We start from the raw sequence: 27,878 nt of genomic DNA, 5'->3' as shown, positions 1-27,878 counted from the left end.
TTTGCTACAAAACAAAGCTCATACTTCTTAGCCTGATAATTAAGCCCCCATGTGATGGGATTCCAACCTCACTTTCTGACTGCTCCTGGACCCTAAACTGCAGTCAACCTGATGCAGTCACTGGTCCCATATATACCATGGCCTTTTTTGACCATCTGCTCAGGCCCATGCTGGTCCTCTTTCTCTTCACCTGCTGGGTCTGAGTCTCCAAACCATCTTCCAAGGCACATCTCACTTGTCACCCTTTTAAGGGAATCCCAGAAGCCCTTACTGAAAGTAATCTTTTCCTCCTCCTAGCTCCCATAATTCTTGCTCTGTGCCTTACTAATGGTATTTATTCCTTTAATCTAGATATATCTGGACCAACTTCCCCTATTAGACTGTTAGTTCCTTGAGATTAGAGACAATATCAAATGAATTTGTATATCCTTACACATTTTCCTGAGATGTACTTACTTAATATTTATTAAAAGATGAATCTGGCAGGGCTCAGTGGCTCATGCCTGTAATCCCAGCTCTTTGGGAGGCTGAGGCGGGCAGATCACAAGGTCAAGAAAGAGATCAAGACCATCCTGGCCAACGTGGTAATCCTGTCTCTATTAAAAATGCAAAAAATTAGCTGGGTGTGGTGGCGTGCGCCTGTAGTCCCAGCTACTTGGGAGGCTGAGGCAGGAGAATTGCTTGAACCCAGGAGGCTTGAACCCAGGTTGCAGTGAGCCAAGATCGTGCCACTGCACTTCAGCCTGGCAACAGAGCAAAACTCTCTCTCAAAAAATAAAAATAAATTTTTAAAGATGAATCTCCTTATAACTATTGAAGTTACATGATAGATATTGAGTGGTTCTATTTCCTAATTTTAATGTTTGTTTTATCGTTTATTTAAGACTTGTTTAGACAGACTGATGAAACAATTCCTTATATTTATTATATAAGTGAATCACTTCTAACTTCAATTATGTTATGTATTCATTTTGATAGTAAGCACCGGCTTCCTTACTCAAATTTAATTGTTGTTTTTCTCTCCAAGGTTGGTTTTTACTTAATGTTACTAGCCTTGCCCCTTGTAAATTCATTTACCCACATATGTCGAAGAATATGTCTATTGGCACCACATCTCTATCGTTTGCTTTATCTTTGCTGCTATAAAAATGTGGACAGATTCCTATAGACCTTTTAGGTTTCAACATTTTCTTTTGCTCACAAGGAGAAAAGATAAACTAGATACATATCTTTATGTCCTTTTCTGTTTCATCTTTCCTTCATGGCAGGTTTTAAGACCGCTTACTTGTTTCTGGAGTTTAAAGAGTTGGTGTGTTGGTGTCTGCTGGTCTTTCTTCGAATCTCATGTCATGAGGATCCCTTGTCTGGGCCTTCTCCATGTCTGAGGCCTGATGACATGATGATCTTTGCAATGTGCTTCTTTTATTTTCCCAGTGCCGTGGTTTAAATGTGTCCTCTAAAAGTTCATACGTTGGAAACGTGGTTGCCATTGTGGTGGCGTTAAGTGGTAGCACCTTTGGGAGGCGATGACGTCATGAGAGCACTGCCCCATGGATGGATTAAGGCTATGATTGTGGGAGTCTGGCCTTCTTTTCCTCTGTCTCACTCTTGCCCTCCTACTGTCCACTTTTCCACCATGGGATGACCCTTGTCAGATGCCAGGGCCATGCTCTTGAATTTCCCAACTTCTAGAACTGTGAACAGTCAATTTCTTTATTTTCTTTCTTTCTTTCTTTTTTTTTTTTTTGTAGAGATAAAGTCTTGTTGCTCAGGCTGGTCTCGAACTCCTGGCTTAAGTGATCCTCCCACCTCAGCTTCCCCAAGCATTTGGATTGTAAACATGAGCCAGTATGCCAGGCCAAGTTTCTTTTCTTTATGAATTACTCAGTCTTGGGTATTGTGTTGTAGCAGCAGCAAACAGACTAAGACACCGATTATGGTTTTTGTGTCTGGCTTTTTTTTTTTTTTTCTTTTTTTGGAGACAGAGTCTTGCTCTTGTTGCCCAGGCTGGAGTGCAATGGCATGATCTTGGCTCACCGCAACCTCCACTTCCCAGGTTCAAGTGATTCTCCTGCCTCCCGATTAGCTGGGATTACAGGAGCCTGCAACCGATGTCCAGCTACTTTTGTATTTTTGGTAGAGACAGGCTTTCCTCCATATTGGTCAGGCTGGTCTCGAACTCCCAACCTCAGGCAATCCGCCCACCTTGGCCTCCCGAAGTTCTGGGATTACAGACATGAGCCACTGTGCCCAGCCTCATGTTTAGCTTTTTAAGTGTGAGACTTAGAAAACTCCTAAGAAGTGGTATCTTCGTGTTTGTTTTCTTTAGGTCTCACGTTGCTTTTCATTTTTATAATTTAGTGATAGTCTAGTTTGCTGTACATTGATCTTTGCTCTGGTACATTGGTTCTCTTTCTTGTTTTACTATAAGCAACAAGGTGTTTTTGTTTGAACGAACAGTTTATTTCTTCTGAAATAGGAATCAATCATCTAGCCATGTTTAGTTGCAGTTCCTCAGGCCTTTCTCTTTTCCTTTGTGTATGTTTTGCCTATTTGCTCTTCTTTTTGGAGAAATATTTAAAATTATTCTCAGGTTTCCCTTTCTGCCTCTTGCCTTACTTCCCTCCTGCTCCCTGCTTACCTCAGGTTATTATTTTTGAAATGTATCTCGTTGGTTTTCACTAGTTTGACCTCGACAGTTGTTTTGAGGGGCTTAGTCCCCCTACATCCTTTTTCTTTTTTTTTTGAGACAGGGCCTCACTCTGTTGCCCAGGCTTGAGTGCAGTGGCACAGTCACAGGTCACTGCAGCCTTGACCTCTCAGGTTGAAGTGATCCTCCTGCCTCAGCCTTCCAAGTGGTTGGGATTTCAGGTGCACACCATCATGCCCGGTTAATTTTTATTTTTATTTTTGTAGAGATAGAACCTCACTGTGTTGCCCAGGCTGATCTCACACTTCTGGGCTCAGGGAATCTTTCTGCTGTGGCCTCCCAAAGTTCTGGAATTACAGGCATGAGCAGATGTGCCCTCTCATTGTTTTATTTATTTAATTTTGAGACAGATCTCATTATGTTGCCCAGGCTGGTCTCCAACTCCTGAGTTCAAGCAATCCTCCTTCCTTGGCCTCCCTAGTTGCTGGGATTATAGGCATGTGCTACTCTACTTGGCTTGTTTTAAAAATGCATTTCAGGCGGGGCGCAGTGGCTCATGCCTATAATCCCAGCCCTTTGGGAGGCCAAGGCAGGCAGATCATGAGGTCAGACGATCGAGACCATCCTGGCTAACATGGTGAAACTCCATCTCTACTAAAAATACACAAAATTAGCTGGGCGTGGTGGCATGCTCCTGTAGTCCCAGCTACTTGAGAGGCTGAGGAAGGAGAATCGCTTGAACCTGGGAAGCAGAGGTCTCAGTGAGCTGAGTTTGCACCACTGTACTCCAGCCTGGGCGACAGAGAGACTCTGTCTCAAAAAAAAAAAAAAAAAAAATGCATTTCAACCTGTGATGGAGATGGATAGGGCCTAGAAGAAACAAAATCACTGTTTGATTACTTTGAGGCTCTCCCACAAAAAGATTGAGGAGGAACAGAACATCCTGTGTAAGACAGACTTTTTGTATTCCGTGTGCATTTCAGCCTATCCAGTTGGCATAGATAAGTATGACTACTATAGAATCAGTGGTATTGATCAGTCAGTGTGGTTGACAGTATTCTTAAATTCTTGACAGCTATTGAATTCAGATGTATATTTTGTGGTTTTTATATTTTAATGGTGGCTCTTCTGGTAGGGGCAGGAAAAATGTGATGTGGACAGTAGTATCTGTTTTCCACTTTGAATTGAAAAAAAAAATAAGGTGACAGATTTAAAAAAAGTTTATATTTTTAATGGCTTTTCCATCAAGCAGTTGGAACTTTTTTCTTTCTCCAAGTTATATTATGTTTATCACAGTTTTTCTATGGATTGGATAGTATTGTACAGTTTTGCAGGGAGGAATAGAGGTCTAGAGTTCACCTAGCTTTTCAGATTTAGATAAAAAGGCTCTTAGCTCCCTGTCAGAGACCCTTTACATGGGGCAGGTTGCTGACCTACAATATGTCATTTGCTTTTGGTGCAATGAGACCCAGTCTCTCTATTTGTTCAGGCAAGACCTGGAGGGTAATGAAATTCTATCTAAAGCTCTTCCAGATGATTACCTCTGTTTTGTAGTATCTCATTTCCTTTGCTCAGAAGTGTTGCCTGTGCCTTCTGTGGAGGGGATGACAAGTATTATTACTGTCAGGTGTGTCTCATTCTCATCCTTCTTGTACTTTCTTACTCTGGGTTCAAGTCTTAGACTCACAACACCTTGCAAGAGTGATCTCTTTGTTCCTGTCACAGAGCAGGCCCACCTCACTGGTGACTGTGTGGCCTGTAGCCTCTCGGTGGAGTTCTTTGGAGCTCACCTCTGTCCCAATGCAGATGCAGGTCCCTGTGATGTCTGCCCAGCGCAGTTCCTGTGTTGTACCACATCACAAGCCAAATCTCTACTTCTGAGTCTGGTCAGAAAAGTTTCCGGTCATGCATCTTATGTCCTTTCAGTGTCCTCGTAGTGGCGAATGCAGCAGAATTTTCCTTCTAGGGTTTTAGATCACTTGTCCAATGAGCTTTGTCCAGTGTGGCCTCATGTAATGTCTTTGTGGTACCCCCAATGAATGCTTTGGAACATGGCAACTTGTTAATGCTGTTTGGCTCTGAGACCCCTGTGCTTTGTGAGAGGAAGAAGCAGATACAGCTGAACACAGTGGCCTAATGCCTGTACTCCCAGCTTCTTAGGATACTGAGACAGGAGGATTGCTTGAGCCCAGGAGTGCTACCTGGGCAATATTGGGAGGCTTCATCTCAAAAAAAGAAAAAAAAAAAAGCAAACACAGTGGCAGAACTCTTGTTTCATTCACTTTGTCACCTTTTATGAGTGAGTGAGTGACCCAGAACTAAATGGCAAGGATTGTTAGTTGGGCATGGTGGTGCACCTGTAGTCCCAGCTACTCAGGAGGCTGAGGTAGAAGGATTGCTCGAGGCTGGGAAGTCAAGGCTGCAGTGAGCTGTGATTGCACCACTGCACTCCAGCCTGGGCGACAGAGTGAGACCCTGACTCAAAACAAAAAGAGAGGAGATTATATGACATTGCATGACAACGACTGATCATTAACTAGTGACCTCTCTTATCTCTGTGTTTTTTTTTTTTTTTTTTTTTTTGAGATGGAGTCTTGCTCTGTTGCCCAGGCTGGAGTGCAGTGGCAGGATCTTGGCTCACTGCAACCTCGCCTCCCGGGTTCAAGTGATCCTCCTGCCTCAGCCTCCCGAGTAGCTGGGACTACAGGTATGTGCCACCACGGCTGGCTAATTTTTTGAATTTTTAGTAGAGATGGGGCTTCACCATGTTAGCCAGGATGGTCTTGATCTCCTGATCTCGTGATCCGCCTACCTCGGCCTCCCAAAGTGCTGGGATTACAGGCATGAGCAATGGCACCCAGCCTGTTTTTAAATTTGATTTTTATTTCTGTGATCAGAATTTGCCTTTAGCAATATTAAGATTTTGCCTGTTGGTTACCAGAGGCTGAGAATGGGAGTAGAGGGTTGGGGGAATGTGAGGATGGTTAACGGGTCCAAAAAAGAATGAATGAATAAGACCTACTATCTGACAGCACAACTGGATGACTGTAGTCAATGATAACTGCACATTTAAAGTAACTTAAAGTGCATAATTGGATTGTTTGCAACTCAATGAATAAATGCTTGAGGGGATAGATGTCCATTCTTCATGATGTACTTATTTCACATTGGAAGCCTGTATCAAGGCATCTCTGACTGGGTGTGGTGCCTCAAGCCTGGAATCCCAGCACTTTGGGAGGCCAAGGTGGGAGGATTGCTTGAGCAGAGGAGTTCAGGACCAGCCTGGTCCAAGTTTCCGGTCACACGTCTTATATCCCTTCAGTGTTCTCTTAGTGGAGAATGCCACAGAATTTTCTTTCTAGGGTTTCAGATCACTCGTCCAGTGAGCTTTGTCCAGTGTGGCCTCATGTAACGTCTTTGTTGTACCATAAATGAATGCAACATGGCAAAACCCCATCTCTACTCAAAAAAAAAAAAAAAAAAAAAAAAAAAAAAAAACCTCACATATTCCGTAAATATATAGACCTACTGTGTATCCCAAAAATTAAAAATAAGAAAAAGATTTTGCCTGTTAGATACTTGTTTGAGAATTTTGACTCTTTGGTACTTTACTTATTTTTTTGACTTTTATTAAAAAAATTTTTTTACAACAGCTTTGTTGAGATATAATTCAAATATCATACAACTTACCCATGTGATACGTACAGTTCAAAGGCTTTTAGGATGTTCACGGAGTTGAATGAATCAATATTGGAATATTTTTATCCCCCCATTAGCAGTCACTCCCCATTTCTCTCCAGTCCCCCCAGCCCGAGGCCACTAAGCTACTTTCTGTCTATAGATTTGCTTGTTCTGAACATTTCATGTAAAGGGAATCTTATATAAGTGGTCTTTTGTGACTGGTTTCTTTCACTTAACACAATGGTTTCCAGGTTAATCCATGTCTTGCTCCTGGTTTTCCTTCACTCTCGGGGATGGCACAGAAAGTTGTACATATTCCTGCAGTATGTTTCATAAACTGTTCATGAAAAAAAAAGTTCTATATGTGGTCTGCTGTCTCTGGAATAGTTGAACAGTTCACAGATAGATTCTTGAAGAACATCAATAAAAAAGTGCTTCCAAACAAAGTCATCTCAAGTCTTCAGATGTACTTCAATTGTAATAACTTAAGATAGATGTTTTTTGATCGCTGTATTAATTGTTCTACTGCAGCAAAACAAATTGTCCCAAAACTTGGGTGGTGTAAACAAGATATATTGATTATCTCGAAGTTTCTGTGGGTTGGGAGTATGGGCTCAGCATAGCTTTGGGTCTCTCACGTGGCTGCAGTTATCTCGGGGCTTGACTAGGAAGGACCCACCTCCTGGCTCACTCCCATGGCTGTTGGCAGGGTCCAGCTCTTTGCACGCCTCAGTTTCTTACTGGCCAGAGGCCTTCCTCAGTTGCTTGCCATACAGCCTCTCCCTAGAGCATCTCACAGCATGTCACGTGGCTTCATCAAAGCAAGACAGAGACAAGACAAGAAAGAGGGCTAGCAAGAGCTGGCAGAGGGCCAGCAGGATGGTCAACAGTTTCCCATGGCCTGACCACAGAGGTGACAACCCATCACTTGCCGTATTCTGTTTATTACAAGCAAGTCACTAGACCCACCACATACTCAAGAGGAAGGGACTGCACAGAATGTGAATACCCAAGTCAGGGGTTTTGGGGGACCATTTTAAAAGCCTGCTTACCAGAATCTCCTGTCCTTTTCTGAGCTTGTGTAGCTAGTGTCAGAGAGGTGGATTGCTGATTTCCTTGGTTGTTGAGGAACTGTGGAGAAATGTGTCAGAAGTGCCCTTAGCCATATGGTAAAATTGAAGTAGATATGCTAATAATTAGTCAGCTATTCCCTTGTGAGACTTTTCTAGATCTCGTTTCCATCCTTCTTCCCCTACTCAAATGGTATCTTAGGCATTTCCAGCTGTTACACCAAATTATCATAGACGACTGACTGTCTTAAACAAGAAACATTTTTTTCTCACAATTCTAGAGCCTGAAAGTCTCCAGAAATAAGGATATGATCATGGCCTGATTCTTGGTCAGGGCCCTGTTCCTATGTTCTCACATGGGGGCCAAAAAGGTCTCCTGTCTCTTCCTCATGTTATGAGGGCACTAATCCCATCAGAGGGCCCTACCTTGTGACCTCATCTCACCAAATTACTCTCCAAAGGCCTCCACCTCGCATACCATCACGCTGGGGAGCAGGGCTTCAACAGATGAGTTCAGAGGAGACACCCACATTCAGTCCATAGTAGATGGTATGATGGTGCATTTGGTTTCATTTTTCTTTTTTTTTCCTGTTAAAAAGTTGTTTATTGGCCGGGCACTGTGGCTCACGCCTGTAATCCTAGCAGTTTGGGAGGCCGAGGTGGGTGGATCACCTGAGGTCAGGAGTTCAAGACCAGCCTGGCCATCATGGTGAAATCCCATCTTTTTTTTAAAAAAAAAAAAAAAAAAAAAGAAGAAAAAAAAAGTTGTTTACTTAAAAATACCTTCTTCCAATTCTGATTCCATATCAAATTAAATCAAGGAGTGATAGTATAGCAGTAACTCATAAAATTCATGAGTAGGGAGGATGGCAATGACCCCTTTAGCTCATTAGTATAATCTAGTAAGTAGTGAAATACAAATTCAACTCATTCACTTCTTCACAAAAAGCAAATGTAATTTGTATACTTCATATAAACTAATTTATAAAGCTTGTCTTCATATTTCAGTTTAAGGTTCAGCTGATATAAAATGCCTAAAAGACCAAGCAATGCTTTGGATTTTCTTTTTTTCTAAAATTCAAGGAAAACAGGTTTCATTTTTCTTTCCTTTTTTTTTTTTTTTTTGAGATGGTGTCTTGTACTGTTGCCCAGGCTGGAGTGCAATGGCGCAATCTCAGTCCACTGCAATCTCCGCCTCCTGGGTTCAAGCAGTTCTCCTGCCTCAGCCTCTCTAGTAGCTGGGACTACAAGTGTGCACCACCATGCCCAGCTCAGGTTTCATTTTTCTTACTTTGCCTGCCTCCCTCCCTCCCTACTCTTCCTCCTTGCCCCTCCTCCCCCCGCTCCGCTCTCCCTCCTCTCCCTCTTCCCCTCCCCATCCCCTTTTCCCCCTCTCTCCCTCCCCTATCCCTCCCTCCCTCCCTCCTTTCCTTTCTCTTCCCTTCTCCTCCCTTCTCTTCCCTTTTTTTGATGGAGTCTTGCCTTGTTGGCCCAGGCTGAAGTAGAGTGACACGATCTCAGCTCACTCCAACCTCTGCCTCCCAGGTTAAGTGATTCTACTACCTCAGCCTCCTGAGTAGCTGGGTTCACAGGCATGTGTCACCGCGCCCGGCTAATTTTTATATTTTTAGTAGATACTGGGTTTCGCTGTGTTGGCCAGGCTGGTCTTGAAGTTCTGGCCTCAAGTGATCCTCCCACCTCGGCCTCCCAAAGTGCTAGGATTATAGGCACGAGTCACCGCAGCCAGCCTGTCTTACCGTTTCAACACAATAATTCCTCTTCTTCTGTTTCCTCCCCCACTTCCCTCCCTCATCTTTGTCTTTGAATTCTTGCTGACAGTTGCTTTCTTTCCCTTCCTTTTGCTCTCTGGTTGTCTTCATGGGACTCTGCCGTGCCTGTTTAGTTTTTTAGGTATTATTTTTGAAAACTCTTCCCTTTTAGATTTGACATCGCTGTGACTCTTCTGTTAAGTTTCTTGACTGTTTTTCTATTTGGGTACTGAAATAGTTTGAGCTGAACTCAGTGTTCTGGTACAGAGAACAGGATGCTAAGGTAAAATTGCGTCCTTTGCTTCCCACAGAAACTTGAAAGAGAAAGCCCATAAAATACTTCAAACATGCAGAAAGTATACAGAATAATAGAACTGAATACTTGTGTGCTCACTACCTGGATATGTTAAGTGTTAACATTACATTTTGTCATTTTTGCCACAGATTTGAAAAGAACAAACTCATTTAATAAGTTTATCCATTCAAAATGTGTTGATGGACATGTTGGTTATTTACATATTTTGGCTATTGTGACACTGCTACGTGAGTGTTTCCCTGTGCTCATAGGCAGGTTTATGTAGCCATAGATATCTGTAACACAAACTTCTGGGTAATTGATAAGAAAAACCATAAGTGATTGATAAGCAAAACATCAAGTGATAAACACTTCTGTAATATGTTGACAAATAAATGTTGAAGCCACTTTTAATAACATACATGAACACTTTAGATGAGGAAGAATGCTTTTTGTGTTCGCCATTTGGTTGGAAAAATGTTAACTCATGTTACCTTTCATCTTTTCGTTAATACTAGTATGGCATGCTGTTTTTCCAAACAGATATGTACATGCCTGTAAGGAAAACTGATGGAATATTGGAATTGGTAGCAAAAATTGCTTTCATATGATAATTAAAAAATATCCATTATATGCTTTATTTTTCTTTGGTGATATTGTTTATTCCTATTTAGGAGTCATCAGCCAAACTTCTATTTATTGTTATTTGTACCATACTAATTTCTGAGCAAGATTTTTTAAAGCTTTTTATTATGGAAAATTTTAAACACACAAAACTAGAGAAAGTAGTACTGTGAACCCTATCTACACATCATCCAGCTTCAATACAATCGACCTTTCTTTTGAGCAAGGCTTTGTTTGTTTGTTTGTTTGTTTTGAGACAGAGTTATACTCTGTTGCCAGGTGCCAGGCTGGAGTGCAGTGGCGCGATTTCAGCTCACTGTAACCTCCGTCTCCCGGGTTCAAGCAATTCTCCTGCCTCAGCCTCCCGAGTAGCTGGGACCACAGGTGCGCGTCACCACGCCTAGCTAATTTTTGTATTTTTTAGTATAGATGGGGTTTCACCATGATCTCAATCTCTTGACCCCGTGATCCGCCCGCCTTGGCCTCCCAAAGTGCTGGGATTACAGGCGTGAGCCACTACGCCCGGCCTGAGCAAGGTTTTAAAGTGCAATCTTAACATTAGTTTTATATTTAGAAAGTATTACATCCAGGGTAACACAAAATATTAATAATACCCATTTGAAGAGTTATTTCAGTGTTCCTGTGAGGTAAGTGGCAAATGTTTAGAGGACTTATGATTAGTCACAAAAGTTGTCCTTTTAATACAGTTTTGCAAAATTATGGGTATATTGTGGGTTTCTTCTCTCCATTAGTTTCTCAGGCCTGTAGTTTATCAGGCCAGTCTACTCTCTGACAGGAAGATTGTCCATAAGCTTTGTAAAAATGAGACATAAGCTCTTCAAAATGTTTTGATACAAGAAGTCAGAAAACTATTTCAAACATTTAGAGGACTTCATTTTAAAAATGATGTTCAGGGACCAACCAGTCATGTCCCCTGGTCACTGCAGTGTTTGTGGGATTCTGGATCAAACACTATACAAGTCACTGCGTGAGCTGCATCTCATGTGTTTATCGTGTGCTTGGATTCCAGATCGCAGTAGTCATGGGCTCCTGCACCGCAGGAGGAGCTTATATGCCTGCCATGGCCGATGAAAACATCATCGTACGCAAGAAGGGTACAATTTTCTTGGGAGGACCCCCCTTGGTAAGAAAATAGGAACGCTGGTTGATAGAAATTAAATATAACATAAAATACACCATTTTAAGTATTTTTTTGATGTTGAAAAAAATATTGTGCTAAAATATGCATAACAAAACCGTTTTAACTGTTGTTCAGTACAGCTTGGTGACATTTAATACATTCATATTGTTGTGCAACCATCACTACCATCCATCTCAAGAACATTTTCATCTTCCCCAACTTGAAATTCTCCCTATTTCTGTCACCTCTGCCACCTTGGCACCACCATTCTACTTTCTGTCCTTATGAGTTTATTCTAGGTACCTCACACGTAAGTGGAATCATTTAATATCTGTCCTTTTATGATTGACGTATTTCACTTAGCAAAACATCTTCACAGTTCTTCTGTATTGTAGCAGATGTCAGAGTGTCCTTCATTGTTAAGGCTGGGTAGTGTTCCATTGTATGTATACACTATATATTGTTTATTCATTCATTCCATCAATTGATATTTGGGTTGCTTCCACTCTTGGGCTATTATGCATAATGCTGCTATGAACATGGGTGTACACATCTCTGTTCAAGTTCCTGCTTTTATTTCTTTTGGGTATATGCCTGGAACTGAAATTGTTGGATCATATGAAATTCTATGTTTAATTTTTTAAGGAATCACTTCATTCCTTTTTATGGCTGAATAATATTCCACTGTATGGATGTGCTGTGCTTTATCCATTCATCAGTTAATGGACATTTAGGTTGCTTCTACTTTTGAGTTTTTTTTGTTTTTGTTTTTGTTTTTTTTTTTTTGAGAGAGAGTCTCACACTGTTGCCCAGGCTGGAGTGCAGTGGCGTGATCTCAGCTCACTGCAGTCTTCGCCTCCCAGGTTCAAGTGATTCTCCTGCCTCAGCCTCCCAAGTAGCTGGATTACAGGTGCCTGCCATCACTCCCAGCTAATTTTTGTATTTTTAGTAGAGATGGGGTTTCACCATGTTGGCCAGGCTGGTCTTTAACTCCTGACCTCAGGTGGTCTGCCTGCCTCAGCCTCCCAAAGTTCTGGGATTACAGGTGTGAGCCACTGCACCCGGCCGAAGCATCTTTTCACACGCCTATTGGCCATTTGTATGTCTTCCTTGGAGACATGTCTGTTCAGGTCCTTTGCTCATTTTTAAATCGGGCTAGTTGTCTTTTTATTTAGTTGTAAGAATTCTATATATATTCTGAATACAACTCCCTTATTAGATTTGCAAATATTTTTGCTCATTCTGTGGGTTGTTGTTTTCACTTTTTAGTGATGTCTTCCTTTGAAGCATACAAGTTTTAAATTTTGATCACATCCAGTTGATGTATTTTTTCCTTTGGTTGCTTTTGCTTTTGGTGTCATATCCCAGAAGGCTTTGTTCAACCCGAGGTCATGAAGATTTAGAGTTATATAATTTTAGCTCCTGTATTTGGGTTCATGATCCATTTTGAGTTTAGTTTTTGGGTGTGGGATAAAGAAAGGGTCTAGCATTGCTCTAATGTGGATATGCAGTTGTTCCGGCATCATTAGGTGAAAGGACTCTCCTTTCGCCATTGAATGGTCTTGGCAGAAAAAAATTTTACTTATTTTTTCCTTTATCTCAGCTATATTATTGTTTGACTCAAGGTCAATAGCAGATTGATAAGTTGTTAAGAGAAAGCAGTAAGTTTCCTACAGTATATTAACTTTTGTGTAAAATGGAGGGAAATATACATTTGTATGCTTGTATATGAATAAAGAAGTTCTAGAAAAGTTATATAAATACTACTTAAAATATAGAGGAGAGGAAGAAGAGTGGAAGAAGGACCTTTGATTTTTTTTGAGCCTGAGGCTGGACGCAGTGGCTCACGCCTGTAATAACAGCAGTTTGGGAGGCCGAGACGGGCAGATCACGTGAGCTCAGGAGTTCAAGACCAGCCTGGCCAACATGGTGAAACTCCATCTCTACTAAAAATACAAAAATCAGTCGGGCATGGTGGTGCGCACCTGTAATATCAGCTACTCTGGAGGGTGAGGCAGGAGAATTGCTTCAGCCTGGGAGGTGGAGATTGCAGGGAGCTGAGATTGCGCTACTGCACTCCAGCCTAGGCAACAGAGCGAGACTCCATCTCAAAAAAGAAGAAAGAAAGAAACAGCAAAGGACAAGTAAATGATTCTACTTCTATGAAATATTGAGAGTAGACAAATTCATAGAGGCCAAAGTAGATTAGTTGTTGCCAGGGACTGGGAGGAGGGTGGAATGGGAGTGCTGCTAATGAGGATGGGGTTTCTTCTGGGAGTGATGAAATTTTCTGGAATTGGGTAGTGGTGATGGTTGCACACTTTGTGAATATACTAAAAGCCACAGAATTGTGTGCTTTAAAATAGTGAATTTTATGGTATGTGAATTCTATCTGAAAAAGTCTGTTGTTTCAAAAATTTGTCCAAGAATCATCTTTGGTTATGGAATACTAATACACATTCACTAGAAAACATGTGTTAAATAGAGCTTATCCTTTGGTGTAAAATAAGTATATTTTCCAAGACAGTGTTAATTTTTAATAACTTTTATTGAGGATCAGGTAGGCCTGAAGGGCTACCATTTCAAATGTAAAAGTCTCAAGGCAATATTTTAACAGCCTGCAGCATTATTACTATTATTGTTTTAACATATCTCTTGTATGTGAGAGCTGTCATTTGTTTTTTTTTTTTTTTAAGACGGAGTTTCGCTCTTGTTACCCAGGCTGGAGTGCAATGGCGTAATCTCGGCTCACGGCAACCTCCGCCTCCTGGGTTCAGGCAATTCTCCTGCCTCAGCCTCCTGAGTAGCTGGGATTACAGGCACGTGCCACCATGCCCAGCTAATTTTTTGTATTTTTTTTTTTTGAGACGGAGTCTCGCTCTTGTTACCCAGGCTGGAATGCAATGGCGCGATCTCGGGTCACCGCAACCTCCGTTTCCTGGGTTCAGGCAATTCTCCTGCCTCAGCCTCCTGAGTAGCTGGGATTACAGGCACGCACCACCATGCCCAGCTAATTTTTTGTATTTTTTTTTTAGTAGAGACGGGGTTTCACCATGTTGACCAGGATGGTCTCGATCTCTTGACCTCGTGATCCACCCGCCTCGGCCTCCCAAAGTGCTGGGATTACAGGCTTGAGCCACCGCGCCCAGCAATTTTTTGTATATTTAGTAGAGACGGGTTTCACCATGTTGACCAGGATGGTCTTGATTTCTTGACCTCGTGATCCACCCGCCTCGGCCTCCCAAAGTGCTGGGATTACAGGAGCCACCGCGCCCGGCCAGCTGTCATTTGTTAATGAGAGGAAAGTGCACTCAGAATTTACCTTTGTCGGCCGGGCGCGGTGGCTCAAGCCTGTAATCCCAGCACTTTGGGAGGCCGAGGCAGGTGGATCACGAGGTCAAGAGATCGAGACCATCCTGGTCAATATGGTGAAACCCCGTCTCTATTAAAAATACAAAAAATTAGCTGGGCATGGTGGCACATGCCTGTAATCCCAGCTACTCAGGAGGCTGAGGCAGGAGAATTGCCTGAACCCGGGAGGCGGAGGTTGCGGTGAGCCGAGATCGCGCCATTGCACTCCAGCCTGGGTAACAAGAGCGAAACTCCATCTCAAAAAAAAAAAAAAAAAAAAAAAAAAAGAATTTACCTTTGTCTAGTAAAAGGCACAAACTTTCATGGGCCGTTCTTATTTATTTTTTGACTAGAAAATAAGTAAAGATATGATTAAAATTGAAAGCATCTTTTTGGAAATATAGGCAGATCATAATGGTGGAATAACATGAAGGGTTTTGGAGAGAAGATTTTTTCTCAAGGTCAGTAGTTACAATGCCCATTCAGTTAACTTGTACATTACAAAGAAGACGCTTGGCAGCCAGGGAAGCCTGAAGTTCTCCTGGAGAACTGGATCCCGTCCAGCAATCCACCTTTGAAAGACCATGTTCAGGAGGAGAAAAAATGCAGCAGCAGCAGCAGCCTCATCCGTTAGAGAATTCTAAATTCTGACACGCGTTTTACTGAAAGTTGAGAAAGGGCTTGGAGGGTTTGCACATAGCGTGGGGTTTAGTTGCTGTAGGTTTTAGTAGCGTAAAGTGGTTGAAAAAAATGGATAGTAACACAAGTTTCTGAAGGAGCTTTTTGTTCTCCTGTCTTTTGTTTATCTTTTGAACTTGTCATTTAGTCGAATGAGCTGTTTTAATTTTCTCTGACTTCTATCATCTTTGCACCTATCACACTATCAAAGAGTTGTGGGTGTTCAATACATATTAACCGATGACAAATTCTTATTTTTTTGGTGGATATTAGTCAGATCCCTCAAAATAAATATAATTTTATCTGTTTTTTATTCCTTCTTGCAACTTTAAATATCCATACACCTCTTATAATTAGTTATTTTCTGGACTGAATGTTATTTTACACTAAATGTTTTGGAAGAAAGAGAACCAAGAATTTAGTTCTGGGGGTGGAATAATTGGAGGTGAAAATTTTAACTAACTCTCTCTGCAGAAGGATATTTTATTTAAGACAAAGCTTTTGATGTGGTGAGTAATAAGTTGTTTCTATGCTGTATTTTCTTTCTTTTCTTTTTTCTTTTTTTTTTTTTTTTAGAGCTCCCCTCAGAAAAGACTTTTTCTTTACCTCTAATCTCTCTGTGCTGTATTTTAGATTAATGTTCATTATTCTAATAAAAGCTTTTCTTATTTGGGTTGATGAATTTGTTTATTTTTCTTCAAAGAAGTAGGAATCAATAAATAATTCCTAAGGGATTGGACTGGCATTTAGCTTTAAATTAATTTTCTTTCTTGTTCCTGGTATAATTTCTCAGGCTATAATTAAGTTATTCTTAATTTATTACTGGGGTTTCTTTCTTTTTGGCCACTGCTAGATCTTAGGTTATAGGACATCTTGGAGATTTTTTTCCTACCTCTCTTTGCTGTGCTGAGTTTGTGATAGTAAGTGGAATTTTTCAGCATGTTCTTGAGTATTCAAAGATGAATAAATCACAGTTCCTGCCATCAAGGAGTTCACAGCATAGAGGAGATGACAGACATACATACACATTACTGAACTACATTCTGACACATATCATGTTGGAGGTGTAAGTGCAGTGCCCTTGGACCATGAATAGGCAGGCAGTCCTCTATTAATATCGTGGAGAAGGCCCGGGTGGGTCAGGAAAGCTGCTAGAACAGGCGACTTGAGGTGGGACTTGAGTAAGTGGGAGTTAAGAGATCCCAGTCAGTGGGAGGAACACACACACAGACACAAAGTCTTGACCACGTGTGTCAGGGCAGCATGATGTAGGAAAAGAGGATGCCCTTTTGGATCTTTTAAACTGGAAATGAGTGGGCTTGAATTAGGCTCCATTGCTTGCTATGGACTATAGGCAAATTCTTTCTGACTCTGGGTTCAGATTTTTCACCTGTAGAGTAGAGATAATAGTCTCTAGATTTCCTAGGTGCATGGAATGAGAAAGCACAGTGTTCTTTAGTTCTATGGAGGAAAAAGTGTAGGTATAGTCAGGTTAAGCGATGTGCATGTTGAGAAGCCTTTTTATATCTCTGATGGGCCGGTTTCACTGATGATTTTTATCCTTGTTGTAGGTTAAAGCGGCAACTGGGGAAGAAGTATCCGCTGAGGATCTTGGAGGTGCTGACCTTCATTGCAGGTGAAACAGAAATGGTTGTTTCTTTACAGGATTGAGTGTCATTTTGTTTGTTTGTTTAAAGGAAGTGTTATATATTTGTTTCTGGTGCTAAACTTGCCAGACCAAACCACTGTTTATTTGTTCTTGATCTGCTGGTTTAATGTTCAATTCTTTGAACTGTAGAGTTACATTTCCAAGCTAGAGCATCACCCAAGAAGGACTGGAGAGACAGATTTCTTATTTATTTAATAAACGTTCATTGAGCACCTGTTACATAGCAGGCATTGTTCTGTTCTGGATGCCTGAGATAAGAAGGTAGATACTGTCTTTGACCTCAAGGAGCTTATATTCTAGTGAGGGAGGTGGGCAGTTGCAAGAGAATTACGTAAATGTAGCTGATATGTGATAAGGCTTACAAAGGAGAAGAGAGAGAGCAGGTCTACCCTGGGGTGTGCAGGTAAATGTTTGGTAACTGGTTCTTTGTGGAGGAAAAAAAACCCCGATTTGTGGCATTTCCCAATTTCTGTGGTACAGGTGATCCCACCATGGCTGATTTTAAGCTGCCAACATGGTGCCTCTGTGGAATCGGACACAGATGCATGTAGTTGGCTCCTGTGAGTCAGGTGCAAGCTGGCTCCATCACATCATTGGTCTGTCCATGTTAGATAAGAGTTCAGGGTAAGAAGACCCTCTACCTCCTAGAATCAGGAGTAAATGAGATACAATACATGTGGGTTGCTGGAAACTATACCTGCTTTAGATAAGTTAGCTATAAATGTTGTTGCCATTATGATTATTTTCCTGTTTATCATCATAGTTGCTCAATAGAGTTTTTAGACTCTATTTTTTTTTTTTTTTTGAGCAATTGGGAAACAATTAAGGAGGAGGTTTTTTTTTTTTCTCAGTTTTTTACAATTTTTAAAAATGTTCTGTAGAAACAGGAGTCTCACTGTATTGCTCCGGTTAGTTTAAAACTCCTTGCCTCAAGCAATCCTCCTGCCTTGCCCTTCCAAAGGGCTGGGATTACAGGAGTGAGCTGCTGTGTCTGGCCTAAATATTTAAGCAGTTTGAGTATTTTTAAAAAGTAAAGCTGTAGGCAATATATTAGGTTAAGGGTGTAGATTCTGGAATTTATCTTCTGTTTACCTCCCTTGGGACTTAGCAAACTGCTTACCCTCCCTGAATCTTATTTCCTCATGGATAAAGTGCAAATTGTGACTAGTGCCTGCCTCACAGTACAGCATCTACTACATATAACAGTAATAACTCTATTGCTCTTATCCATAGTATTCACAATAACCTGTTTAAAATTGTGAGGAAAGGATTGGGGTGATGACTTTTGTTTTTGGAAGGTACCATGAAATTTCTTAGTTACAGGTTGCTCTGTGCTCTCTCTGTACCTCTCTTAAGTCATCCTTAAGAGCTAATTTGACACAAAGACTTACATATACAGTGTCTCATTAAAGGTTTTCCTTTCCTGCTGTTTTGCTAAATACTAGACAGTTTTCATAAGAAAGCATTTTATTTTAAATATTTACTGATTTAGAAGCTGTTCCTTCTGCTTCTGTTTGACTTCTGACAATGTAGTTAGAAGTCAGCATTTATAACTGATATTATGTGTGAAGCATTGAAACGATATGGTCAGTCATAAAATGGTAAAATGTATTAAATTAAAGAAATTGAAAAAGGTCTATCATTTACAAGGCATCTGTGGGCTATGAAAAGGAATAAACATGGTCTCTGCTCTTATTCAGGAACTCCCAGTCCTGAAGCAGAGTGTCATGAAATCACTGAGAGCCTAGCTCTAAGATATGTCTCCCAGGGAATTTGGTGTTTTTTCCTATGCATGCCATAAAAATTTAGATTGCAGCAGCTTAGTCCTTATTCATAAAATGAGCACTTTGTTTTTTTTTTGATATGTTTTTTACCTGACTTTACAGATTTTTAAATACTTTATTAGAAAGTCATAGTTTGTCTACATCTGAAATAACAGACCATCGAATTGGGACAGAACTAATAACCAGAGCAAGCCCATGCTTCATTCACTGCCCTTGATATTGAACAGGAACGTCTGTGGCCCCTGCCACACAACCATTTTACCAGTTCCGATTTTTACCCAGAATCCAAGGGACAGTGTATTCAAGCCTTTTCATTTGTTGCCTGTGGCTACTGTCAGTGTAACTTTGTAGGGAGGGGGCTCAGAGTTCTCTCAGAAATGAGAAACCAGAGTTGGCATCTCCATTAGGAGCTCAGTTATGTACACAGTTTATGCTGTAACCAACCACATCATGAAAGCGTGCCGTCTGTGGTTGGCCATCGTCACATGCAACTCTGCTTAAGGTACAGGGAATAAGTACTTAATAGACGCCTTCGTCAGCAAGGCCCCTTGATCTAGCAGAGGAAGGGTAAGGTTGGAAAATAGAATGCATGTTTTTTTTTTTTTATTGTACTTTAGGTTCTGGGGTGCATGTGTAGATCATGCAGGATTGTTGCATAGGTACATACGTGGCAATGTGGTTTACTGCCTCCATCTCCCCATCACCTATATCTGTCATCTCTCCCCATTCTTATTCAGCTATTTGTGGTCTTAGGTCAAGGTCCTTATGTGTACTTCAGCTTTTCTTGTTTGTAAAACAAGGAAAATACAGTTTTGCCAGGGTTCTTAAAAGGACATTTATTAAAGATGACAAATGTTTTAAGTGTTTTAGAAATAAAAGTGCTGTCATCCTTAGATGAGAGAAGATACTTGGGACTTAAGATATTTAATTATTTTCCTTTTCCCTGTTCTGACGAGTTTAGTTTGCTTCCTCTCTAGAAAGTCCGGAGTAGGTGACCACTGTGCTTTGGATGATCATCATGCCCTATACTTAGCTAGGAAGGTTGTGAGGAATCTAAATTATCAGAAGAAATTGGATGTGAGTACGATATGTTCTTGTATCTTTTATTTTCCCGAAATGCATTTTGGCTCACTGCACGTTGAAATCAAGTCTTTAATCGGGTTAACATGATCTGTATGTCTGCAGGTCACCATTGAACCTTCTGAAGAGCCTTTATTTCCTGCTGATGAATTGTATGGGATAGTTGGTACTAACCTTAAGAGGACCTTTGATGTCCGAGAGGTATGTGAAAGTGGAACTGTGAACTTTTTGACCAGCTGTGAGTCTCTTTGTATATGTGTCTATTTTCAAAGCTCAAGTTTGTTAAGATATGTTCATGCCTCGAAATGGATGTGGATCTCAGTAAGGAGTGATGTATGCGGCCATGATACCTTTCCACATTGTAGATATCATTGGTACAGAGTAAATACTAGAAGAGGGAACAAGGGGACCTCAATGACTGGAAAGTTTTCATTGCACAAAGTGTGATTTGGTCACAAGTAAGACATCATGTCCTGTGCACATTACGAATGATGTAAGGCAACTTAACAATTTTCAGCTATTTCTTTCCATTGTTCTCGTTTTGGGAAATGGATGAAATGCCAGTAAGTTGTTGGAAGAAAAAACATGCCCTTTTACATCAGTATGACATTTGCAGTGATTAGACCTGATTATAGTTGAAAATGTTTCTGTGGTTGCACATTGTTGACATAGTGTTCTGTAATTGAGATGGACAACTTTTAGGTTTTAGAGCAGATAGCCTTTTATTTTGTTCGGTATCCATAGTTGGCAGAGTAGTTTTTAAATGAGGAAATTATCTTTTTTTTTTTTTTTTTTTTTTTTTTTTTTTTTTTTAGGGTCTTGCTCTGTATCCCAGGCCGGAGTGCAGTGGCACGATCTTGACTCACTGCAACCTCCATCTCCTGGGTTCAAGTGATTCTCCTGCCTCAGCCTGTCGCATAGCTGGGATTTTAGGTATGTGCTACAGGCACCTGGCTAATTTTTGCATTTTTGGTAGAGACGGGGTTTCGCCATATTGGGCAGGCTGGTTTGAACTCCTGACCTCAGGTGATCCACCCACCTTGGCCTCTCAAAGTGCTGGGATTACAGGTATGAGCCACCGTGCCCGGCCAGGAAATACCTTAATATCAAATTCTATGCTGGAAGTTTTAATATTCTAATTTGCTTTTCCCCCTTGACTATAAAACTATTATATATTTATTGTGAAAAATATAGAAAATACAGAAAAGAAAATAATTAAATTGCTTGTAATGCTACCATCTAGAGAAGGTGGCTGATATTTTGATATCTTAGTTTAATGTATACGTATACACTTTATTTATATATATATATATATATATTTTTTTTTTATTGTACTTTAGGTTCTGGGGTACATGTGCAGATCATGCAGAATTGTTGCATAGGTACATACATGGCAATGTGGTTTGCTGCCTCTATCCCCCTGTCACCTATATCTGGCGTTTCTCCCCATGTTATCCCTCCCCAACCTCCCTACCCCCACTGTCCCTCCCTAGTCCCCCACAACAGACCTCAGTGTGTGATGCTCCCCTCCCTGTGTCCATGTGTTCTCATTGTTCAACACCCACCTATGAGTGAGAACATGCGGTGTGTGATTTTCTGTTCTTGTGTTAGTTTGCTGAGAATGATGGTTTGCAGATTCGTCCAGGTCCCTACAAAGAACATGAACTCATCGTTTTTTATGGCTGTCTAGTATTCCATGATATATATATACCACATTTTCCTTGTCCAGTCTATTATTGATGGGTATTTGGTTGGTTCCAGGTCTTTGCTATTGTAAACAGTGCTGCAGTGAACATACGTGTGCATGTGTCTTTATAACAGAATGATTTATAATTCTTTGGATATATCCCCAATAACAGGATTGCTGGGTCAAATGGAATTTCTATTTCTAGGTCCTTGAGGAATCGCCATACTGTTTTCCACAATGGTTGAACTAATTTACACTCCCACCAGCAGTGTAAAATTGTTCCTATTTGTCCACATCCTCTCCAGCATCTGTTGTCTCCAGATTTTTTTAATGATCACCATTCTAACTGACATGAGATGGTATCTCAATGTGGTTTTGATGTGCATTTCTCTAATGACCTGTGATAATGAGCATTTTTTCATATGTCTGTTGGCCTCATATATATCTTCTTTTGAAAGCTGTCTGTTCATGTCCTTCACCTACTTTTGAATGGTTTTGTTTGTTTTTTTCTTGTAAATCTGTTTTAGTTCTTTGTGGATTCTGTTTATTAGCCCTTTGTCAGATGGGTAGATTGCAAAAATTTTTTCCCGTTCTGTAGGTTGCCGGTTCACTCTAATGATTGTTTCTTTTGCTGTACAGAAGCTTTGGAGTTTAATTAGATCCCGTTTGTCTATTTGGCTTTTGTTGCCAATGCTTTTGGTGTGTTAGTCATGAAGTCCTTGCCTACACCTATGTCCTGAATGGTTTTGCTTATGTTTTCTTCTAGGGTTTTTATGGTGTTAGGTCTTATGTTTAAGTCTTGAATCCATCTGGAGTTAATTTTAGTGTAAGCTGTCAGGACGGGATCAAGTTTCTGTTTTCTGCACATGGCTAGCCAGTTATTCCAACACCATTTATTAAACAGGTAATCCTTTCCCCATTGCTTGTTTTTGTCAGGTTTGTCAAAGATCAGATGATTGTAGATGTGTGGCATTGCCTCCAGGGCCTCTGTTCTGTTCCATTGGTCTATATCTCTGTTTTAGTACCAGTACCAAGCTGTTTTGATTACTGTAGCCTTGTAGCATAGTTTGAAGTCAGGTAGCATGATGCCTCCAGCTTTGTTCTTTTGCTTAGAATTGTCTTGGCTATGCGGGCTCTCTTTTGGTTCCATATGAAGTTTAAGGTGTTTTTTTCCAGTTCTGTGAAGAGGGTCATAGGTAGCTTGATGGGGATAGTGTTGAATCTGTAAATTACTTTGGGCAGTGTGGCCATTTTCACAATATTGATTCTTCCTAACCGTGAGCATGGAATGTTTTTCCATCTGTTTATGTCCTCTCTTATTTTCTTGAGCAGTGGTTCATAGTTCTCCTTGAAGAGGTCCTTTACATCCTTTGTTAGTTGTGTTCCTAGTTATTTTATTCTCTTTGTAGCAATTGTGAATGGGAGTTTGCTCTAGATTTGGTTCTCTTTTAGTCTGTTATTCATGTTTGGGAATGCTTGTGATTTCTGCACATTGATTTTGTATCCTGAGACTTTGCTGAAGTTGCTTATCGGTTTAAGGAGATTTTGGGATGAGACAATGGGGTCTTCTAAATATAGAATCATGTCATCTGCAAATAGAGACACTTTGACTTCCTCCTTTCCTAATTGAATACCCTCTATTCCTTTTTCTTGCCTGATTGATTTGGCTAGAACTTCCAATACTGTATTGAATAAGTGGTGAGAGAGGGCATCCTTGTCTAGTGCCAGATTTCAGTTGGAATGCTTCCAGTTTTTGCCCATTCAGTATGATATTGGCTGTGGGTTTGTTGTAAATAGCTTTTATTATTTTGAGATACGTTCCATCTATACCTAGTTTATTGAGAGTTTTTAGCATAAAGTGCTGTTGAATTTTGTCAAAGGCCTTCTCTGCAGCTATTGAGATGATCATGTGGTTTTTGTCTTTGGTTCTGTTTATGTGGTGGATTATGTTTATAGACTTGCGTATGTTGAACCAGCCTTGCATCCCCACAATGAAGCCTACTTGATTGTGATGGATAAGCTTTTTGATGTGCTGTTGGATTTGATTTGCCAGTATTTTATTGAAGATTTTTACATCTATGCTCATCATGGATCTTGGCCTGAAGTTTTCTTTTCTTGTTGAGTCTCTGCCAGGTTTTTGTATCAGGATGATGTTGGTCTCATAAAATGATTTTGGAAGAATTCCTTCTTTTTGGATTGTTTGGAATAGTTTCAGAAGGAGTGGTACCAGCTCCTCTTTGTATGTCTGGTAGAATTTGGCTGTGAACCCATCTGGACCTGGGCTTTTTTTGGTTGGTAGGCTATTAATTGCTGCCTCAACTTCAGCTCTTGTTATTGGTCTATTCAGGGTTTCAACTTCTTCCTGGTTTAGGCTTAGGAGGGTGTAAGTGTCCAGGAATTTATTCATTTCTTCCAGTTTTACTGGTTTATGTGCATAGAGTTGTTTGTAGTAATCTCTGATGGTAGTTTGTATTTCTGTGGAATCAGTGGTGACAACTCCTTTATTGTTTTTTATTGCATCTATTTGATTCTTCTCTCTCTTCTTTTTTATTAATCTGGCTAGGGGCCTATTTTGTTGATCGTTTCAAAAACCAGCTCCTGGATTTGTTGATTTTTTGAAGGGTGTTTTTGTGTCTCTATCTCCTTCAGTTCTGCTCTGATCTTAGTTATTTCTTGTCTTCTGCTAGGTTTTGAGTTTTTTTTAATCTTGCTCCTCAATTTTAATCTAGCTCTTTCAATTTTGATGATAGGGTGTCGATTTTAGATCTTTCCTTGCTTCTCATGTGGGCATTTATTGCTATCAATTTTCCTGTAGACACTGCTTTAAGTGTGTCCCAGTGATTCTGGTACGTTGTATATTCATTCTTTTTGGTTTTGAAAAACATCTTTATTTCTGCCTTCATTTCATTGTTTATCCAGTCAACATTCAAGAGCCAGTTGTTCAGTTTCCATGCAGTTGTGTGGTTTTGAGTTGGTTTCTTAATCCTGAGTTCTAATTTGATTGCACTGTGGTCTAAGAGACTGGTTGTTATGATTTCCATTCTTTTGCATTGCTGAGGAGTGATTTCCTTCCAATTATGTGGTCAATTTTAGAGTAGGTGCGATGTGGTGCTGAGAAGAATGTATATTCTGTGGATTTGGGGTGAAGAGTTCTGTATATGTCTATTAGGTTTGCTTGGTCCAGATCTGAGTTCAAGTCCTGGATATCCTTACTTTTCTGTTTTGTTGATCTGTTTCATTCATTTTGATGCTAACTGGTTGTTTTGCCCATTAGTTGATGCAGTTTCATTGTGTTGATGCTCTTTACCATTTGGTATGTTTTTGGAGTGGCTGGTACTGGTTGTTACTTTATATGTGTAGAGCCTCTTTCAGGAGCTCTTGTAAAGCAGGACTGGTGGTGATGAAATCTCTGAGTACTTGCTTGTTCGCAAAGGATTTTATTTTTCCTTCATTTATGAAGCTTAGTTTGGCTGGATAGAAGATTCTGGGTTGAAAGTTCTTTTCTTTAAGGATGTTGAATATTGGCCCCCACTCTCTTCTGGCTTGTAGGGTTTCTGCTGAGAGATCTGCTTTGAGTCTGATGGGCTTCCCTTTGTGGGTAACCTGACCTTTCACTCTGGCTGCCCTTAGCATTTTCTCCTTCATTTCAACCCTGTTGAATCTGACGATTATGTGCCTTGGGGTTGCTCTTCCTGAGGAATATCTTTGTGGTGTTCTCTGTATTTCCTGGACTTGAATGTTGGCCTGCCTTGCTAGGTTGGGGAATTTCTCCTGGATAATATCCTGAAGAGTGTTTTCCAGCTTGGATTCATTCTCTCTGTCACATTCAGGTACACTTATCAAACGTAGATTAGGTCTTTTCATATAATCCCATATTTCTTGGAGGCTTTGTTCATTTCTTTTCACTATTTTTTCTCTAATCTTGCCTTCTCGTTTTATTTTATTGAGTTTATCTTCAGTCTCTGATATTCTTTTTTCTGCTTGGTTGATTCGCCTATTGAAACTTGTGCTCTTGTTGTGTTTTTCAGCTCCATCAGGTCATTTATATTATTCTCTAAGCTGTTTATTCTCATTAGCATTTTGTCTAACCTTTTTTCAAGGTTCTTAGTTTCTTTGTGTTGGGTTAAAACATGTTCTTTTAGCTCAGAGAAGTTCGCTTTTACCCACCTTCTGAAGCCTGCTTCTATCAATTCATCAGACTCATTCTCCACCCAGCTTTGTTCCGTTCCTGGTGAGGAGTTGTGATCCCTTGGAGGAGGGGAGGCATTCTGGTTTTTGGTGTTTTCATCCTTTTTGCTCTGGTTTCTTCCCATCTTTATGGATTTACCTACCTGTGGTCTTTGTAGTTGGTGACTTTCGGATGGCATCTCTAAGTGGTCTTTTTGTTGACGGTGAGGTTATTTCTTTCTGTTTTTTAGTTTTTCTTCTAACCATCAGGCCCCTCTGCTGTGAGCCTGCTGGAGGTCCACTCCAGACCCTGCTTGTCTGGGGATCACCCACAGGGCTGCAAAACAGTAAGGGTTCCTGCCAGTTTCTTCTTCTCTTATCTTCATCCCAGAAGGGTACCTCCAACATGTCAGCCTGCGCTCTCCTTTATGAGTGTCTCTTTGGATATACAGGGGTCAGGGAGCTGCTTCAGGAGACACCCTGTCCCTTTTAGGAGCTCAGGTGTTGAGGTGGGAGCTCCGTCGTTCTGTTTAGAGCGTCTGGGCAGGTACATTTAAGCCTGCTGCAGTGGAAGTCATAACCGCCTTTTTCCCCAGGTGCTCTGTCCTGGGAAGGTGGGGCTTTATTTATAAGTTCTTGAAGTGCTGCTGCCTTTTTTTAGAGATGCCATTCCCAGCAGGGAGGTAGCCTAGTCACAGTCTGCCAGCAGAGGCGTTACTGAGCTGCTGTGGGCTCTGCCCAGCTGCTGTGTGAATTTCCTGTTAGAACTGCCTCGGTAATGACAGACAGCCTCGGTAATGATGGACGGCCTCGGTAATAGCGGACGGCCTCGGTAATGGCGGACTGCCTCGGTAAAGGCGGACTGCCTTGGTAAAGGTGGACTGCCTCGGTAATGGCGGACTGCCTCGGTAATGAGGGACTGCCTCGGTAATGGCGGACTGCCTTGGTAATGGCGGACTGCCTTGGTAGTGGTGGATTCCCTTGGTAATGGCGGACACCCTTCCCCCCTCCGAGCTGGACTGTCCCGGGTCCAGCTGTGCTTGCTGTGATACTGTCAATCCAGAGCGTTTCAGATTGCTGGTATTTGTCGGGGGTGGGACCCACTGAGCCAGATCACCTGGCTCCCTGTTTCAGCCCCCTTTTTTCAGTTGAATGGGCGGTTCTGTATCCCAGGTGTTCCAGGTGCCTGTTGAAATGGCCACCCAGATTTGTGCGAGTTTTTGTGCGGAGAGCCATGGTGCCAACAGAAACAGCCATGCTAGACCGCTCAAGGGATCCTCCTGCCAAAGCCTCCCAAAGTTCTGTATTACAGGTGTGAGCCACCATGCCCAGCCCCTTATATGGAAGTCTTAATAGCATATGGAGCTATGGGACAGTATTGGAATCTGAGTTAGAAAACCTGGGTCCCAGTTCTCATTCTCCCAGTCAGTAGTCCTGGGATTTAATCTCTCTGAACGTTGTTTTCTGCTTCTAGAAATAGGGATAGTATCATATTATCTGTCTGCTTTTTTTAACACTCCATTCAACAGCTAAAAACTTTACATTCTTCAAAAGTATTAAAGTCATAGCTTTTAAGTTCAGCTAAAGATATATTATTCTATGTATAAATCCAGGAAATTTTTAACATTTCCCCCTTCTTCCTAAGAAATTTTCAAATATGCTGAGATGTTCAAAGAATAATACAATGATCACCTGTATGCGAACCTTTTAGAGTCAACAATTGTTAGAATTGTGTGCTATTTGTGTGTGAAATACATTTTCAAGTACAGGCGTACCTCAGATACATTGTGGGTTCATTTCCAGACCACTGCAATAAAGTTAATGTTACAATAAATTGAGTGAGTCATGTGACTGCTTTGGTTTTCCAGAGCATATGAAAGTTATGTTTACAGTATACTGTAGTCTATTAAGTGTGCAGGAGCACCTTGCCTTTAAAAATATATACCTTAATTTTAAAATACCTTATTGGTTTAAAAAATATTAACAATCATCTGAACCTTCAGTGAATCATCTTTTGCTGGTGGAGGGTCTTGATGTTGATGACAGCCGACTAATCAGGGTGGAAATTGGTGAAGGTTGAGGTGGCTGTGGCAATTTCTTAAAATAAGACAACGATGAAGTCTGCAATGCTGACTGACTCTTGCTTTTCCGAAAGATTTCTCTGTAGCATGCAATACTGTTTGGTAGCATTTGATCCAGGGTAGAACCTTCTTTCTTTTTTTTTTTTTTTTT

General features: G+C 40.9%; 1 protein-coding gene and 1 long non-coding RNA gene across 2 annotated transcripts in view; one reads left to right on the top strand and one right to left on the bottom strand.

The window, feature by feature from the left end:
* Positions 1 to 27,878, top strand: part of MCCC2 (methylcrotonoyl-CoA carboxylase 2) — a 72,404-nt gene that overhangs the window by 24,764 nt on the left and 19,762 nt on the right. Inside the window, exons 7-10 of the mRNA XM_032278835.1 lie at positions 11,120 to 11,233; positions 16,831 to 16,895; positions 19,690 to 19,789; positions 19,898 to 19,993. Coding sequence (XP_032134726.1) covers positions 11,120 to 11,233; positions 16,831 to 16,895; positions 19,690 to 19,789; positions 19,898 to 19,993 — 375 coding nt within the window. The remainder of the gene's footprint in view (positions 1 to 11,119; positions 11,234 to 16,830; positions 16,896 to 19,689; positions 19,790 to 19,897; positions 19,994 to 27,878) is intronic.
* On the bottom strand, positions 8,083 to 23,321 carry LOC116552169. Its single transcript, XR_004269258.1, has 3 exons — positions 23,310 to 23,321; positions 15,754 to 15,757; positions 8,083 to 8,378 (listed from the first exon to the last, which is right to left on the bottom strand). It is a non-coding gene; the product is annotated as an uncharacterized LOC116552169 (long non-coding RNA).

Source organism: Sapajus apella, unplaced genomic scaffold (genome assembly GCF_009761245.1).
Source record: "Sapajus apella isolate SASKATOON/1434 unplaced genomic scaffold, GSC_monkey_1.0 scaffold1, whole genome shotgun sequence".
Lineage (NCBI taxonomy): Eukaryota > Metazoa > Chordata > Mammalia > Primates > Cebidae > Sapajus > Sapajus apella.
This window is presented reverse-complemented; position numbering and strand designations above follow the sequence as displayed.